Source organism: Triturus cristatus, chromosome 4_1 (assembly GCF_964204655.1).
Source record: "Triturus cristatus chromosome 4_1, aTriCri1.1, whole genome shotgun sequence".
NCBI lineage: Eukaryota > Metazoa > Chordata > Amphibia > Caudata > Salamandridae > Triturus > Triturus cristatus.
Genome location: NC_140585.1, coordinates 1188764490 through 1188782140, shown reverse-complemented (window position 1 = coordinate 1188782140; position 17651 = coordinate 1188764490). Strand labels below are relative to the sequence as shown.

Below are 17651 nucleotides of genomic sequence, written 5' to 3'. Positions count from 1 at the left end.
GCCCTGTGCTTGTCAGCGAACACCGCCGTTTACAGCAGCACGGAGCTGTGAGGCCGGGCGATTCTTTTAAAGGCCATTTACTTGTTAATGAGGCTTTGTTGTATTTCACCTCTTCTTAGCGCCCCTGCATCTCCCCTCTGATTGAGAGGAGATGCAGGGGCGCTAAGAAGAGATGAAATACAACAAAGTCTCATTAACAAGTAAATCGTCTTTAAAAGACCTGTGAAGTACTTGCGTGAGGCGGCCGCGTGCGTTCCCTGGAAGCAGTCTCAGCGCGGGGTGAGGTGACAGGGGACAGCAGGGTGAGGTGATGGAGGGCAGCAGGGAGTGAGAGCAGGGGGTGAGGTGACAGCGGGAGGAAGACAGTGCGACAGAGGGAGGAAGAGGGAGGGAGAGGAGGAAGACAGGGAGAGGAGGAAGACAGGGAGAGGAAGAAGACAGGGAGAGGAGGAAGACAGGGAGAGGAGGAAGACAGGGAGAGGGGGGAAGACAGATAGAGGGAGAGAGAGAGAGGGAGACAGAGGGAGGGAGACAGAGGGAGAACGGAGGAGGGAGGGAGACAGAGGGAGGGAGACGGAGGGAGGGAGACGGAGGGAGACAGAGGGAGGGAGAGCAATAGAGAGAGGGAGGGAGAGGGAGAGAGGGAGGGGGACAGAAAGAAAGGGAGACAAACAGTGAGTGAGACAGAGGGAGGGAGACAGAGGGAGGGAGACGGAGAGGAAGGGAGGGAGAGAGGGAGACAGAGAGAGTGAGGGAGAGAGAGGCAGGGAGACAGAGGGAGGACAAAGGGAGGGAGGGAGACAGAGGGAGGGAGGGAGACAGAGGGAGACGGAGACAGAGGGAGGGAGACGGAGACAGAGGGAGGGAGACGGAGAGAGAGGGAGGGGACAGAGCGAAAGGGAGACACACAGTGAGTGAGACAGAGGGAGCGAGAGGGAGAGAGAGAGGTAGGGAGACGGAATGAGAGGGAGACAGAGAGGGAGGGAGACAGAGAGAAAGGGAGACGAACAGTGAGTGAGACAAAGGGAGCGAGAGGGAGACACAGAATGAGTGAGAGAGTGAGTGAGACAGAGAGGGAGGGAGACAGAGAGAAAGGGAGACAAACAGAGTGATGGAGGGAGAGAGAGATAGAGAGAGGGAGGGAGACGGAGCGAGAGAGAGGGAGAGAGGGAGGGAAACAGAGAGAGATAGATAGATATGTGTGCATACCGGGTCTGGTGGCTCAGTGGATGAAGGCGTCCACTGCAGGGGCCTGTGTTCAACCTCATGGTCATATTTTTTTTGCTCTAGCCCCGCCCCCTCCCCCACTGGCCCCGCCCCCACCGGTGCAGCCCTCAGCCAGAAACCACACTGTAAATTTGGCCCCCGAGAGAAAGTTTGTGAGTACCCATGCTCTAAAGCTTTGACTTGGTAAGCAAACAAAGGAACAACAAACTCAAATTTTGATATCTGTAGTAGGCACATTCCATTCCCCATCCCAAGCCATTCGGCAGCAGTGTTTAGGGTAGGTGGGGAAAGTTACAAAAGCAGCTTATGCATGCTAGACTGCAGTAGGTTGCCTAAAATAGTTTGTGTTGAATAAACAAAGCACCGCACAAAACAAAACACTAAGAAACCACATCTCATTAAATTATTTTACTTAAAACATTTCAATGCAGCAGGTAACACTTTTAGAATTGCGTTCACAAATTGAACCCATATATTGGTCTACCCGTATGGATGCATGCCCTACAGTGATAGCCATAAAAAAGGTTCTGTTGCCAGGTGATGTAGAACAGGCATTGATGTGCTGCAATATGAAATAGGCACCAATACAATCTTCAATAAGGCCCCCACCCCATTAAGTTGGCCAGACTTCCCAGTTTCCTTAGCCCCCTCCCCTTCTCCCACACCCCAAACAAAATAAAACCCAACAGTCTACTTTATACAGTTTACAAAGTCAGCAACAAAGAACAATGGGAGGACATACTATAGTCAGACATGTGAATGCGGAGTGAAATGTAGTTTTTGGAAGACCAGCTGTGGTGAGGACTAGAATGCCCAGGAAACAAACTGCAAAGACACCCAAGAAACAAAAATGAATTTATAAAGACCATTCAATACAATCACCACTCTGAAAACCAGCCAAACTGAGTGAAAGACATTTAGAGCACACAAAGTGATCAAAACAGTTTACAAGTGTCGTAAGGTCAACAAGGACGTGCAAGTGGTCATCATGCCTCTTCGACAGTCCACATGACCCACAACCAACTGCTGCAAAGTCACAGCATTTCATTAGGAGAGGCTAAAATGGTGATACATCATGCAACAAAGGTTTTGTGGGTGGAAGTGAATTGTTCTAAGTCAACCCATCTACCAGAACTGTCAGTTGGCAAAAATAGCATGCCGTTATTGGTACAAAAAAGATACTTCTATATCAATAAGCTCCTATACTTAATAACTGAGCCAAACTATAGCAAGTGATTGTGCAGACTTATACAAATTTTAAAAAACATTGATTAAATTACCAAACAGTGAAATAGTCAAGGCAGCGGTTTGTGAAATTCCCCCTCCCCCATCGCACACAAGAAAGAAAAGGGGCAACAACTGCTATAAACATCGCTTTACTCTGAAGAAAACAAGCAGTGGAATTCTTTTTCTCACTCTTAAAAAAAAAAAAAACAGCAAACCAGATCACATAAAACAGTAGAAAAAAATCTAGCATTAGAAAGTCAACCCATCAAGCATCATAACTTCAAACCATCAAGAAGCAACAAACATCTAAACAAAAAAGGTGCTAGGTGATTTGAATTTGCTTTCTTACTATGCAGCCAGCCAGGGCCACAAGAGTTCCTATTTTAAGGAAAATATAACCACATTAAGATATCAAGAGCCTGTTTTGAGACTCACTCTACTGAAATAAATAAAAACCTAAAATGAAGAGTGAAGTAGTAGGAAATGTCAGGCATATAACCAGGGAATGCCTGATAAAATGCAGCATATTTGCCAATCTGATTTAGAAGGCTGATAACAGAATTATAAAAATAATAACTTAAAACATCCCATGTTTTTCAATATTTTCCTCTGTCTGGTTATACAATCATAGGCAAACTCCAGGATGTGGCTATTTCTAAATTGCTGTAAAAGATTTGAGGTCCCAATTGCTCTGCATTGGAGCCTCTTTAATAAAACAAGGGCTAAAACAGAAACCTAACCTTCACTGGTTTAAAATAATAAAAAGCAACCTATTTTGTCCTGAAGTTGAAAAATTGAACTATAGTTTCAGGTGGGACCACTACACTATATATGGAAGATACTGCAGTCTCATGGGTAAGTGGCCAAATAGGTGCAACCAAAATGAAGTTCATGAGTGGATACAGTGACTGCCAGATTTCCTGAAAAATAATTATAAAGGCCTTTCTCAAAAGAATAGGAAATATATAGCTGTAGTATAGTTATGTTTGCGGGAGAAAATAAATGCCTCTCAGCTACAGACAGTGACATTTTTGTACAGTACATTTGGGAGATTTCAATAGGTAGCTACATGTACAAAGTGGTTTAAACAAGGAATGAAATCCTCACAGCATACACTTAAGTTTCCATTTCCTCTCGGGAGGTGTGACTGAAAAGCTTGAACCTTTCTGCCTTCTCCCATTCATCATGCAGGTTCTGCAGTCTGCATCAGACTGCAGATTATAAGGCTCATGACAATATACATATAGAATTAAAAAAAAAAAAAATACTTGTTGGGAAGCTAAAGGCCACCAAAATTGATTGGTCCGGCATGCATCAGAAATTTGCTCTATATAAACTTTCACCAAAATGAGAGCATAGTTTTCAAAAATAGAAAACGCCTGCAACATTTGTAAAAATAGGCTCTAACAGTTATATTATGTTTCCTATACATACCAGAACAGGGAATCACATGAGATCGGAAAGGAATCTAGAGCCTAAAACCTTTTTTAAAAAAACAGCCCTTAAAAGCAACTTCTACAATTGAAACAGAAAACAGAAAACCATTTACACCCGATCAGGAAAATAAGAGGAAGATACATTCATGTTACCAAAGGCTAACACTGATCCACATTCATAGTACAACAATTAAAAAATTAAATCCATCTGATAAGAAAAGCAAACATGTGGGGGACCGTAGTACGAAAACGCAGATCTCACATTGGATTGAGATTAACTGAAAGAACACAAGCAAATTTGCTACAGTTGACCAATGTTTCTTTTTTTTTTTTAAGTGGAAGGAATTGACCAAGGCACAGAATTTAAGTGAGGCATGCAGATTTCTGAATGTTATTGGCAAAATAAAAATGTGCTTCCTGTGTTACCCTGTACAAATTTCAGGCAGACTACTGGACTGTAAAAAAAAAAAGACGCAGGTAAACAATTATTTTGCGGCAAGAGGCCTATAAAATTCAAATCTGAATAAAACATTGTGAAACATTGTCTGAGAACCAATCAAGTATAGGATAATAGTTAATGAGGAATTGTGTCCCATGTAGTTGGGTCACTTGAAAGATAACTGCACATTTAGCACAAAATGGTTATCCTTAGTTTCTAAATCAATTTGAACTTACTGCAAACCTCTTCTTTACCCTTTGAGTGATCAGTGACAGACAATAAGAAGGAGCTGTGGACGCTTTAAGTATAGCTATGGAATCTGAAAGAAAGCAACTGTCAATGAACCAATAACCCTTTAAAAATCCAATAGCTCAGTCTTTGACAAGATCTACCAAGTGCAGCCAAACTGTAGATAAAGCACTGCACCACAACCCACTGAGATGCCACTGCCTGCAACAATGCTGCTTTTCAGCCATTCCTAGTCAGAGGCAGAAACAGCCAAATAGCGTCAGTAAAAGGATTACATGACCGGGTACACAGCAGATACTGCCAAATAAAACTCCACCTAGTACAATAAAAAAACTCTAAAGTAGTTACCGATAGTAACCCATCAATGACTGTCAAGAGTGCTGAGTAACGACCCATGCTCCAACACTCAAGTCTCCACTGTACAGAACACGGTTAGCAAACGATGACACTTAACCAGGCCGAGTCAATGAGTACACAGTGAGTGGTCCAAGGGTCTATCTTACTGGTAGATTACAAAATGTGGTGTGCTACAGCAATTTGGTCTTTGGCAAGAAAGTCAACAGGATCTAAAAAAATAAGAAATAAAAAAATAAACCACAGAAAGCAGCAATATCCATTAGGAAGGCACAGCTCTGCCTGTGTCGTGAGCTTTGACTATTAGCGACACAGCAGGATGCCTTGGTCATTTCCCCCCACACAGTTAAAAAAAATAAAAGCATCAAGACAAACATAAAAAAAAAACAAGAACACATTACATGGTAATAACAAAACAGACACTGAAACATAGTGCTTCCAGGGTGGACGTATTAGAATATTCTCTTCCGTTTCAGGTAGGAATCTGCATAGTGCCCACCAAGACCTTGCGAGTGTTGTCCAACATATCCCCCTTCTGGGCTGGGTTCTGGTGAGGGAATGAGATGAGAAAAGCCACGCTTCTGGCCTCCAATTGGTGTCTAGGAGAAAGAGAACAGCGCATCATGAAACTACATCTCCTGTAAAAGCACATACATACTTTTATTTTTACAGCTCTACATTCTTGGAAGTATAAAGGAGAAGAAAAATGACTTGCATCTAACCACAGTGCTTTTGCTTTGGCATAGTTGACAGACCTACATGTTTGAACATTCCACCTTTGTCAGGCTCGGAACTCTTGGTAACCAATGCACAATAGCAGTGTACCTGTACACATGACATTAGAAAACCCATAGGCAACATACAACCTACCCACTTCATTTTATGACCCGAAGTCTGGTCAATCAGAGGAGAAAGGCATCAATCCCAGCTCAGACCAAAACACCCGGATGAACTGAGCAGTCAACATGTCCTCCCAGTCAGACTTGGTTGGTGAGGCAGTAATGCTTAGTAGACATTCAGACGTCCACAGCACAGCCTGGAAGATATTGAACTGATACACCTTGTGCCAAAGCAGTGGTATAGGCCTTGGCCCTGGTGAAATGCATCTTAGGTTCCCCAGAAGTAGAAGAGCTCATTGGAGAGGACTATGCACCCAAAGAGGTTCCTCTACTGTACAGCCTTTCCGGTCTTTGCTCCAGAAAACCCCACAAAGAGCTGATAGTCCACTATATGGTCATTGGGATGATCTATATAAAAACATGAAGAGCTTGTGAAGTTTATCCGACTGCGAATCTCCTCTATAGAGGGGTATGGGTACAAAAGGAAGCTGGCAGAGTCATCAATTGCCTAAAGTGGAAATGAGTAACAACTTTTGGTAAGAAGATCGCCTGAATAGTCAGCACCAATTTGTCTGGAAAGGTGGTGGTGGTGTCCTTGAGAAACTGCACCAGCCAATGTCTGGTGCACTGCAGTAAAACCCTTCAGGAATAGAGGGATGGCCTATATCTCCAGAAGGCTGATTAGGATCCGGCCATCCACTGAAGACCAGAGGCCTCTGATCTTCACCTCCCCCAGGGAATTGCACCCCACAACACAAAAGTGAAGCATACACCACCACTGTCCGCTTACAGATTCTGAATACACAGTGGCCAGCTTAAGGACAGACTGATCAGCCAGTGTGAGAAATTGCCCTCTTTCTGCATGGTTGACCCCACTTTTTGTTGAATTGCTAATGTGCTTTGAGTTGAATAGCTGATGTGCTTTACCGAGTGTGCCCTGGGCTCCTGCTAACCAGGTAACCAGGGCCTATGTTCTTTCCCTAAAACCGCATTGAAGCCTAAACCCAATTGACATTTCTGGTCACAGGTCAGCCCCTTGTAAATGGTACCATAGGTACCCAGGGCACTGTGACCAGAGAACTCCTCTAAGGGCTGCAGCACTTATTGTGCCACCCTTAGAGGCCCTGTAACTTCACACTCACCCACTGCCTTTGAAGGCTGCGTGTTTTGGTGCAGAACAAAGTGAAGAGTCAACATGGCACACATCCCTGTGTGCCATGCCTACAACCCACTGCCCTGGAATAGATCAGTCACCCCTCTAGCTAGGTGCACTATACCAGTGGTGAGGGTACAGGTGCATGAGCCCTGTAACCCTACAGTGTCCAAGTCCATTCTTAGACATTGTAAGTGCAGTGCTGCCATTAAGAGTATATGGTGTTGAGAGTTTGTCATTACGAACTCCACAGCACCATAATGGCTACACTGAAAACTGAGAAGTTTAGTATCAAATTTCTCAGCACATTAAACCCACATGGATACCAGTGTGGGATTTAATGGAAAAATCCACACAGGGGGCATCTTTGAAAATCCTGGGCCCTTTGCAGCCTCACTAGCTAGGAAAGCTGCTGCTGCCTGGGCACCGGAGATAACCCTAAATATTCTAAGTTAATGGGGAAATTGGATTAAAAGGGGTCAACAGTCCCAAAGCGCCCCGCTGGAGCGCCTGCGAAAACAGTGGGAGGAGGACCTCTGTAAACAAATACCTGAGAAGGAATGCGTGCTTCAAATGAATTAACTATGTGCTGCATAGGGCATATTTAACGCCGGTTCGCATCATGAGGTATTTTGGCGCGGACTCTGCAGCCTGCCCAAGGTGCAGAGAAAGGCACACATACTCCACATGTTCTGGAGATGCCCCACATAGCAAACATTCTGGGGGGAAATTAGACAAGTAGGTGACCTGATCGACAAAGAACTCCCGCCGACCCCAGAACATTTCATCTTGGGATGGTTCCCTCACACAGCCAAAAACATGGTGACGGGAAAGTTCCAAGACCTTGCCTATATTTTAGCCAAGCGGTAGATAGCTAGGAACTGGAAAGCGACGGGCGGGCCTAGACTCACCACCTGGTGAAAATAGCTTGAAAGATGGGCGGGGCGGAAGGGAGACTGCTACTCAGACGCCAGCAAGGGGACAGGTAAGATGGAGAAAGCAGAACACTGGTACAGACTTCCTTGCCAATACATGCTATAGATTGCCTGAATCAAAGACCAAGGTTCTCCAGGACCGCCAACATCTTGCTGACCATGTCCAAAAGAGTTTGTGTTTACTGGCCGAACAGACAGACTGTATATCGAACTCCGTGCAAGACCAACAGATGAATACATGCATTTGCCATATACATCAATCCTATTTCCCCGGGGGATTGGTCAGAAATTAATTAGGATTCACTTTTCTGGTCAAAGTCTCTACAGAGTAGGATACTTGGTAAGACAATCTTAGTCACCAGCCTATGTTGCTTACCGATGAGCTGACTGAAAGAGGAGGAAACAATATGGTTTCTGCCAGGCAGTCATAAACGTATGCATGAGTGTGTCATTAAATGGAAGCAAGAGCGCTGAAAGTGCAGGCACAAGCTGCAAAATTTCATTAAGAACATTTGTTTTAGTCTCAACGAAGTGTGACTGTAATTCTATTACTACAGCTGTCCACAAAACTACCACTGCAAAAGAAGAACTTGCTTCCATTGCGGGCCCATGCAGGGAGTCCAGCTCGGTCACATGGGAGTTATCAAGCAGACTGGAATTTTGTATATCAAGTTCTAAGTCGTCATTGTAGGAAGCAGGCTCTGTAAAAACCTATTACAAAATGAGGTATAGTGTGCACAAAGCCCAGTAGAACCCCAAAGGAAGGCAGAGATCAAAGTAGCTAGAACCTTGTGGTATTGTGGGCAAGCAGTGTGGCTTTATCAGAGGGTAGTGTTAAGCATTTGTTGTATAAACACAAAAATGGGCTGCCCCTAGTATGGGTTCCTACAGAGTTATCTTGAGATGCATCACCAGTGGGGGCATCTCATAAAAAGTAACGGACTGGCCTCACACACCGCTCGGTGTCATGCTTCATCATCGACTGTCCTCGCCCTCTAAAAACTTCGTTTGATAGAGGGTGGGCATACTCCTGGAGACAGGGATGCACTTCTAAAGGTAAGTGGTGGCCCGTGAAAGGTGATCTAAAAACCATTACATGTGTCAATAAAGGAATATGCTTCTTACCAGTATGCATCTGTTCTTGGCATGTAGAGCTGCAGATCTATACACTGTGCATAGATCGCCATCTGGTGTTGGGCCCGGATGTTTGCAGTTTGTTTTTCCTCTTGGAAAGTCTTTGGAAGTCACGAGTTCGGTGACTCCTCCTTTGGTTCGTATTGCGCATGGACTTCGGCTCCATCCTCCGATTGTTTTTCGCCAGCAGGGAAAGATGGAGCGTAGTAGTAACAGTAAAGAAACCCATGTGTATTGTATCTAAATAAGATAAGACTGGAACGGATACAGGTAGCCGGGGAGGCGGGTGGGCGTGTATAGATCTGCAGCTCTACATACCAAGAACAGATGCATACTGGTAAGTAGCATATTCCGTTCGAGGCATATGAGCTGCAGATTATACACTGTGCATAGATTACATAGCAGTACCCAACCCTAGAGGCGACCACCGGCATCCGTTGCAGTCGTTTGAAACAGTGTTTTTAGTACAGCTTGGCCCACACTAGCCTGTTGCTTGGTTTGCACATCTACACAGTAATGTTTTGTGAAGGTGTGCGGTGTTGACCATGTCGCTGCTTTGCAGATGTCATCTAGTGGTATGTTCTCTAGGAAAGCCATAGAAGCCCCTATCTTCCTTGTAGTGTGGGCTTTAGGGGGAACCGATAGCGTTCGTTTTGCTTTGTGGTAGCAAATCTGTATGCATTTTACAATCCACCTAGCTATCCCTGATTTGGAAATAGGGTTGCCTTTGTGTGGTGGGGAGAAGGAAACAAATAGCGGTTTGGTTTTTCTGAAAGGTTGTGTTCTCTGGATGCAATAAAGTAAAGCCCTTTTAACATCCAGTGTGTGTAAGGCTCTTTCCGCAACTGTTTGGGGTTGCGAGAAAAAGACTGGTAATTCTACCGACTGGTTTAAATGGAATGGAGAAATGACTTTGGGTAGAAATTTGGGATTGGTGCGGAGTACAACCTTGTTGTGATGCATCTGAAGAAAAGGTTCCTGTATAGTGAGTGCCTGTATTTCACTAACTCTTCTGAGGGAAGTGATGGCCACTAGAAAAGCTGTTTTCCATGTGAGAAATTGCAGCTCACACTTATGTAATGGTTTGAAAGGGGGTCCCATTAACCGTGTGAGAACTATGTTCAAATTCCAAACAGGTGAGGGTGGCACTATGGGTGGAATTACTCTTTTGAGGCCTTCCATAAAGGCCTTGATGGCAGGCACTTTGAAAAGTGAGAGGTGCTGCCTATTTTGTAAATAGGCAGCAATTGCAGCGAGGTGTAACCGAATGGAAGTATATGCTAGGTTACACCTTTGTAAATGGAGTAAATAACATATAATGTGTTGTATGGATACATTTAAAGGATTGATTGCGTTGTTGTGGCAGTAAACAACAAATCTTTTCTACTTTGCTGCATAGCACGCCCTAGTAGTAGGGCGCCTAGCTTCCCCGATAATGTTCATGCAATCAGGGGGAAGGTTAAGGTATCCAAATTCTGGGACCTCAGGAGCCAGATCGCAAGGTTGAGCTGAGCTGGGTCCGGGTGCCTGATCTCTCCATGGTTCTGGGTTAGGAGGCATGGCGAGAGGCGTAGCTTTTGGTGTGGTACTACAGAGAGTTCTAGCAGTGTGGTGTACCACGGTTGCCTGGCCCATGTTGGAGCTACCAGGATCAGAGTTAGGGAATGCTGCTGTAGCTTTCGCACCACTAATGGAATTAGTGGGAGAGGTGGAAAAGCGTATGCAAATTTGTTTGACCAGTTCATCCATATCGCATCGCCTTCGGACAATGGGTGTGGATATCTGGCGGCGAAGCTTGGGCATTTTTTGTTTTTGTGGGTGGCGAATAGGTCTATGTGTGGATGCCCCCACTTCTGAAAGAACGGGTGAATAACTTGTGGGTGAAGTTCCCACTCGTGGATCTGCTGTGTCTGTCTGCTCAGCAGATCTGCCACGGTGTTTTGTACTCCTGGGACGTGTTGGGCTAGGAGAAAAATCTTTTGTGGAATTGCCCATCTCCATATGCTCTGTGCTAACAGAGCATATGTGGAGAGTGTGTGCCCCCCTGTTTTTTAATGTAGTACATGGCAGTCATGTTGTCTGTGCGAATGAGGACTGCCTTGCCTGAAATCTGCGCCTGGAAGGATTTTAGGGCGAGGAAGATCGCCAGTAACTCCAGATGGTTGATGTGGTGTAACTTCTGTTGCGGCGTCCATGTGCCCTGTGCTGTGAGATGTAACAGATGAGCTCCCCAGCCGGAGAGCGATGCATCTGCTGTTAGGATTATCTGTGGGACCGGGTCCAGGAACGGTCGACCTCTGGAAAGGTTTATGGTGTTCCACCACTGCAGAGAGCGATGGGTGCGACCGTCTACCAACACCAGATCTGTCAGTTGTCCCTGGGCCTGGTTCCACTGGCGCGCCAAGCACTCTTGGAGTGGACGCATTTGGAGTCTTGCATGGGGCACTATAAAGATGCAAGAGGCCATCATTCCTATGAGCTGCATAAACACTCTTGCTGGGAGAGAGTGTTGACATAGGAATTTTTGACACAGCACTTGTATTTTTGCAATCCTGGCCGGATTGGAATAGGCTATGGCTTTTGAGGTGTCTATGGTGGCACCGAGATACTGTTTTGTGTGTGATGGTACCAGGTGGGATTTTTGATGGTTCACCGTGAAACCTAGCTGGTGAAGTAGTTGGACCGTAGCGGCAGTATGTTGCATACATTGTTGGTAGGACGTGGCTTTTATCAGCCAATCGTCCAGATAGGGGAAGACGTGAATGTGCTGTCTTCTGAGGTGTGCAGCCACTACTGCCAGGCACTTGGTGAAAACCCTTGGTGCTGTTACCCCGAACGGGAGCACCTTGAACTAGTAGTGTTGTCCGTCTACCACAAACCTGAGGTACTCTGTGAGATTGGTGTACTGGGATGTGAAAGTACGCGTCTTTCAAGTCCAGAGTGGTGAGAAAATCGTTCTGGGAGAGAAGTGGAAGAACCTGTTGGGAGGGTTACCATGTGAAAATGGTCTGAATGAATGTAGGTGTTTAGAGGTCTGAGATCTAAGATGGGTTGTAGGGTCTTGTCTGTCTTTGGAATTAGAAAGTACAGGGAGTAGACCCCTAAATTTTGTTGATTTATGGGGACCTGCTCTATTGCTCATTTTTGCAGGAAGGAGATCACCTCTTGTGTTAGTAGCGCAGTATGTTCTTGCAACATAGGGCGGTGCCTGGGTGGAATGTTGGGGGGTGTCGATGTTAATTCTAGGCAATACCCTGACTGAATAATTTGTGTCACCCATCTGTCTGAGGTGATTGTCTCCCAGACGTGAAGGAAATGTTGTAGTCTGCCTCCGACCGGAGTGGAATGGTCTGGAGGGAGCGGGGGAAAGTCCTTGGGCAGGAGGTGTGGCAGAGGGGGCAGTATTTGTTTTGCCTCTGCCCTTGTTATTGCCTCTGTATCCGCCCCTTTGATAACCCTTCGTGAAGGTAGATTGAGGAGGGGATTTATAGGACGTGGATGCACTGTCCGAGGAGTAGCCTCTGCCCTTGCCCCGAAAGGAAGAACGGCGAAAGGAGCGCCTGGGAGTCTGTGTTTGCAGGGCTCCCATAGATTTCGCCGTGTCTGTATCTTTTTTCATTTTTTCGAGGGCTTCATCTACTTTAGGGCCAAATAGATGATCTTGGTCGAATGGGTGATTTAATATAGAGGCTTGAACCTCTGGTTTAAACCCTGAAACCCTGAGCCAGGCATGGCGACGGAAAAGGACACTGGTGTTTATGGCCCTGGAGGCTGTATCTGCCGCATCTAGGGCACATCGTATCGAGGTATTGGTTATTGTTTTTCCCTCTAGAATAAGTTAGTTAGCCCTAGTCTTGTACTTTTTTAGGGAGATGGTGCATGATGGTCTCTAACTCATCATAATGCGCCCTGTCGTAACGGGTCAACAGTACTTGCGTATTGGCAATACGCCAGATATTGGCCCCTTGTGACGCAGTGCGCTTCCCTGACGCATCTAGGAGCTTGGATTCTTTGTCAGGTGGGGGCGCCTCGCCTGACGCCTGAGAATTTGAGCGCTTCCTAGCTGTAGATACCACTAGGGAGTCTAATGGTGCAGGGCCTTTAATGTAAGAAGGGTCTGTGGGGGCGACTTTGTATTTTTTCTCTATCCGAGGGTTTAGGACCCTGGCCCTGACTGGGTCTTTAAAAACCTCAGGGGCATGTTTAATTACACCCTTTAACATAGGCAGTGGACCTATGTGTATCGTCAAAGGTGTCTAGGAGAAAATCCTCCTCCACTGGGTCGGTATGTAACTCCACCCCGTGATAGTGTGCCGTTCGTTGTAACAAATGGTGAAAACCCAAGGAATCTTCAGGAGGGGATGGCCTAGATGGATAAAGGTCATCCTGTGGGACATCTGGGATGTCCGGATTGTTATAATCATCCCATGGGTCTGGAGATCCAGTAGGGGTGGGATCTTGTGGCACATCTGCTGGATCATAGTAAGGGTCCCCCAAATCGTCTGGGACAGGAGACAAGGTGGGGGAACGATGAGGTGGCGGGGGTGGAGGTGGAGAGGGTGGAGGAGGAGGTGGGGAAGGCACACTGAAAAGAGAGGTAGCAATGTCCTTTCTCTTTGGAGGTGGAGGTGGAGCTGGCTTGTCCAAGTGTCTCTTTTTTGAAGACAATGTCAAGTGGCCAGTCTTTGGATCCTTGGTGAGGGTTTTTTGCAAAGGATCCGGTGTGAAAAGCTCCTGTGACACTGGTTGTTCGGTCAGCGCCGAAGGTTTCAGGGCCGACGGCTTTTTAGGTTTGTCGAAGCCGTGCTTCCTTGGAACCTTCGTTTTTTTGGTCGGTGCCGAAGAAGGTCTTGGCACAGGAGTGTCGGTGCCGAGGGTCTTGTGATGTTTGGTCGGCGCTGGAGGGGCAGGTTTCGACCCCGAAGGCTTAGGCGCCGGGTTCGGTGTGGAGGTGGAGGCCGATTTTTTCTTCAGTGCCGAAGGGTGTTTCTCGGCACCGGTGGTCAGCTGGCTAGAGCCTGAGCTGCCGGAAGGCTTAATAGGCTTCTTTACCGGGCCCGAAGGTGGGGTGTGAGAAGCAGTGTCCTTGGTCTTGCCTAGGCCCGGAGGCGAAGGTGTGACCGAAGCCTTTTTCGGTATCGGCGTGGGAGGGGGAATTGTACTCACGACCCGCTGCGCCCGGGTGATGTCCTCCACATCTGAGTCGTCGGCCTCGGAAGCGCTGACGAGGTAGTCGTCCTCCTGTTCGATGTCCTGCTGTCCCGGAGCTTCGACGTCGTCCCCGAAGATGTCGACTGGAGCGGAGGTAGAGGAGTGCGCCATGTTGAGTCTAGCTCGTCGATCTAGAATGGTCTTCTTTGAGCGAAAAGACTTGCAGGCGGGACAGTCTCTGCCTCGTGTTCTGGGGAGAGGCAGAGGTTGCACACCTCATGGAGATCGGTGTGGGGAAACTTGGACCCACATCGAGGGCACTTCTTGAAAAGAGTTCTTTCCATCAGCCGAGACCGGAGCCGGAATAGGCCCGAAGGCTGCCGTCGACCACCGGAATCGAAGAAGTGCCGAAGAGAAGATGAGTAAGATGATTTATATCTTTGAAGAAGCTCGATGAGCGAGGATTTGTGCGTCGATCAGTAAACTGGGAAGTTCGGAACCGGAGCGCGAAATATTACATCCGAGCCCGATGGCAGAAACAATCTGAGGATGGAGCCGAAGCCCATGCGCAATACGAACCAAAGGAGGAGTCACCGAACTCGTGACTTCCAAAGACTTTCCAAGAGGAAAAACAAACTGCAAACATCCGGGCCCAACACCAGATGGCGATCTATGCACAGTGTATAATCTGCAGCTCATATGCCTCGAACCTGTATTTATTCAGGGAGCAAATGCATGGTATTAAAAGAGGTGAACGGTGATCTGGGACGTTACTCTCCCTTCACCGTGTTAAGTGCGGTCAACATGTTTCTACATTCGTGTCCCCGTAGGGTATGTAGCATTCATCAGGACCAAAGGGTTTCTAACTATGGGAGCAGCCTTTTCGCAGCTACCACCAGAGGGACGGGGGCTGTGGGCATCAAGCTCCCCGATCAGTTTAGTACCAGTGTAAGTAATTCTATAGGAAAAAAGGCGACAAAAAAGACATACAAACCAGAAGAGTAAGTATATTTCAAGTGGCAAACTTTGCCATTCATGCAACATCACAACTATTGCGCGCGTGGTGTGGTCTTTATGAGACACGTGGCAAGTATATGCGTCATTCAGCAAATGAAGTGATTGCAGTACGCTTCTTACACTAAAATACTATCCTCCTTGCTCCATGGGAGGGCGAGGGTGGAAGGGCCTACTGTGACTTTCTGCAATGGAGAGGTACAGAGGGTCAAAGCCTGTTTGTGCATCCACAGGGCTGTGACTCAAGGGCCAACATACACTATTGTGCAGTTAAAAAAAAAAGTATATATTTGTATGCCCAGTGTAGGCAAAACACACACACACTTTCTCAACAAAAGGTGAAGCAAAGTTACATCTTGGCAAACATTTGTGGCAGTCACACTCTTACTGTCTGAATTCAGCGCTTCCAGCCGTTCCATCTCCCAGCGTCATCTCGGTCTGCCCGTCGGTAGAGTGTGGCGAGAACCCGGACGGTTTAAATACTGTGGTTAAGTGGTTGGTTAATTGCTTAATACGCGTTAATTGGAAGCACATGATGTATATCCGGTGTCTCGCTGGGGCCGCGCCTGGTCGCCTGGTGTAGGGCGTACCAGAGTTTCCCCGCACAGGTGGAAAAAAAATGGGTTTTGCGCCCAGTCGTTAGTGTTACTATGGTGCGCACACGCTCCTGATTCTAGAGCCCACATTACCAGGCCGCCGTCACTCCGGGGTCTGTTGCCGTGACTGATTATGCTCTGGGGTCAATGTCCTCGCTACACACAAGTGCGCTACTATATTCCAGTCAGTGTCGCATAATCGAAAGTTAACTCATTGCTGCTATGCACCGCTCACTGCACATGAATGTGGTGGGTCCAGGACTGCACGTTCTGCTCTAGTAGATAGATATTATGTAATTGTGGAACATAGAATGTCCACTCTTTGCTAATTGTTGGTTATAAACATGGGGTCCTGAATGTGGGTGCCATGATCTGTTTTTTCGCATGTCCTGCATTTGACCCAGCTTTCTTGATCGGCGGAGGTTTGCCAGGTCGGGAATACCCATCCCAATTATTTTATGTTAAACACTTCCTCGTGTTTTAAATCTTGGATGATTAAGCTGTTGGATTTTGCTTGAGGTTGCTATAGTGGTGATATCTAGAACTATAAACTCATGGGCTGCCCACGTGTGGGTTTGTTAGTGTTGTGCTCATAGACCCTCTCTACGGTGGTTAGCAAATGCGTGAGCAGATGGTGATTCTGTACACTGGGGAGGGCCTAGTCAATTCGCCAACTGTAACCATGGTATTTCGTCATTAAGGCCTGTCTACCATGTATGTAACCTACACACTCAACGTTGTTCCCGGATGTGTAGTTGTCTGCTAATGTCAGTTTTATGTTTTTTCATCACCTCCGGAATGACCCAACGTAGATCAGAATCACTGTTTTTTTCTGTGAAACGTTTTGTCAGTTTTGAGTTTGTTTTCCTACACCGTATTGTGCTGCGGTGTTCACTGATCAGTATTTTCACCTTCCTCGTCGTCATCCCGACGTACTTCAAATTGCATGGACAGGTCTGTAGGTAGACCACGTTTTCCGTATTGCAATTAGTACAGTCTTTTAACCTCCATGGGTTGTCCGTGCCGATGTCTACTTCCTTAGTATTGGAGGTCAAGTGGCAGCAAACAGTTGCCACACGGGTAGTGGCCTGTTGGTTTTGGTTGGCTCCATAGTGTCATTTGGTTGTCTTTGTTTTCGCGTGTGATCTTCAAGTGCACCAGGTCATCCCTCCAGTTTCTACTCCGTTTGAAAGCATAGAGTGGGGGTGCCCACTTTCGATTTCCGCTGTTCAGAATTGACCATTTCTTTTTAATGATGGTCTGGATTCTGTTTGAAACGGGAGTATACGTGGTTACGCACACCGGACGGTCGGTTTGTTCTTTAGTTGTGGTTGTGAGAAAGTGGCTCTGTATATACTGTTCCCTAATAGGTACAGGGTGTACAGAGTCCACAGTCCCCCAGAGGCTGATAGAGGTCAAAGTTAGGTATGACCTTACTCTCAAAAGTGGTAGCTTGGTCGAGCAGTAAGGCAGTACCAGAGGACAGTGTAAAGCATTTATTGTACATACTCAGTCAGCAAATGGTTTCACACACTCAAAACCTGAACTCTAGGCCAATGGTTTATATATATAAAATATATGCTTGTTTTATTTTTAGAACCACAAAGGGAGTAAAAATATACTTTCTCAGAATGAGAGGTTGAATATAAATACTTTTGTCTTAAGCAATAAATTTGTGTAAACAGTCACAGTTGGTTGCAATAAACAATCCTATTTCCTAAACATAACAATGCATTGAGCTCAATGGTAAATTCAGGTTATATGTAATAAATTACTTTTCAGATTACTTTTGGAATTCCAGGTCTGGCTCCTAGAACCAGCCTTGGGTCAGTATTCAGAATCAAGTGATGAAAGTCGACTTAATAACTGTAATGATTTTTAAATAATATTTAACTAT

The 17651-nt window shown here is 46.2% G+C and overlaps 1 protein-coding gene across 11 annotated transcripts in view; it reads right to left on the bottom strand.

Moving 5' to 3' along the window:
* Positions 1-1620: 1620 nt before the first annotated feature.
* Positions 1621-17651, bottom strand: part of RAVER1 (ribonucleoprotein, PTB binding 1) — a 314850-nt gene continuing 298819 nt past the window's right edge. For all 11 annotated transcript variants that reach the window (XM_085654428.1, XM_085654429.1, XM_085654430.1 and 8 more), the window contains one exon: positions 1621-5531. In XM_085654428.1, coding sequence (XP_085510554.1) covers positions 5385-5531 — 147 coding nt within the window. In that variant the 3' untranslated portion in view covers positions 1621-5384. The remainder of the gene's footprint in view (positions 5532-17651) is intronic.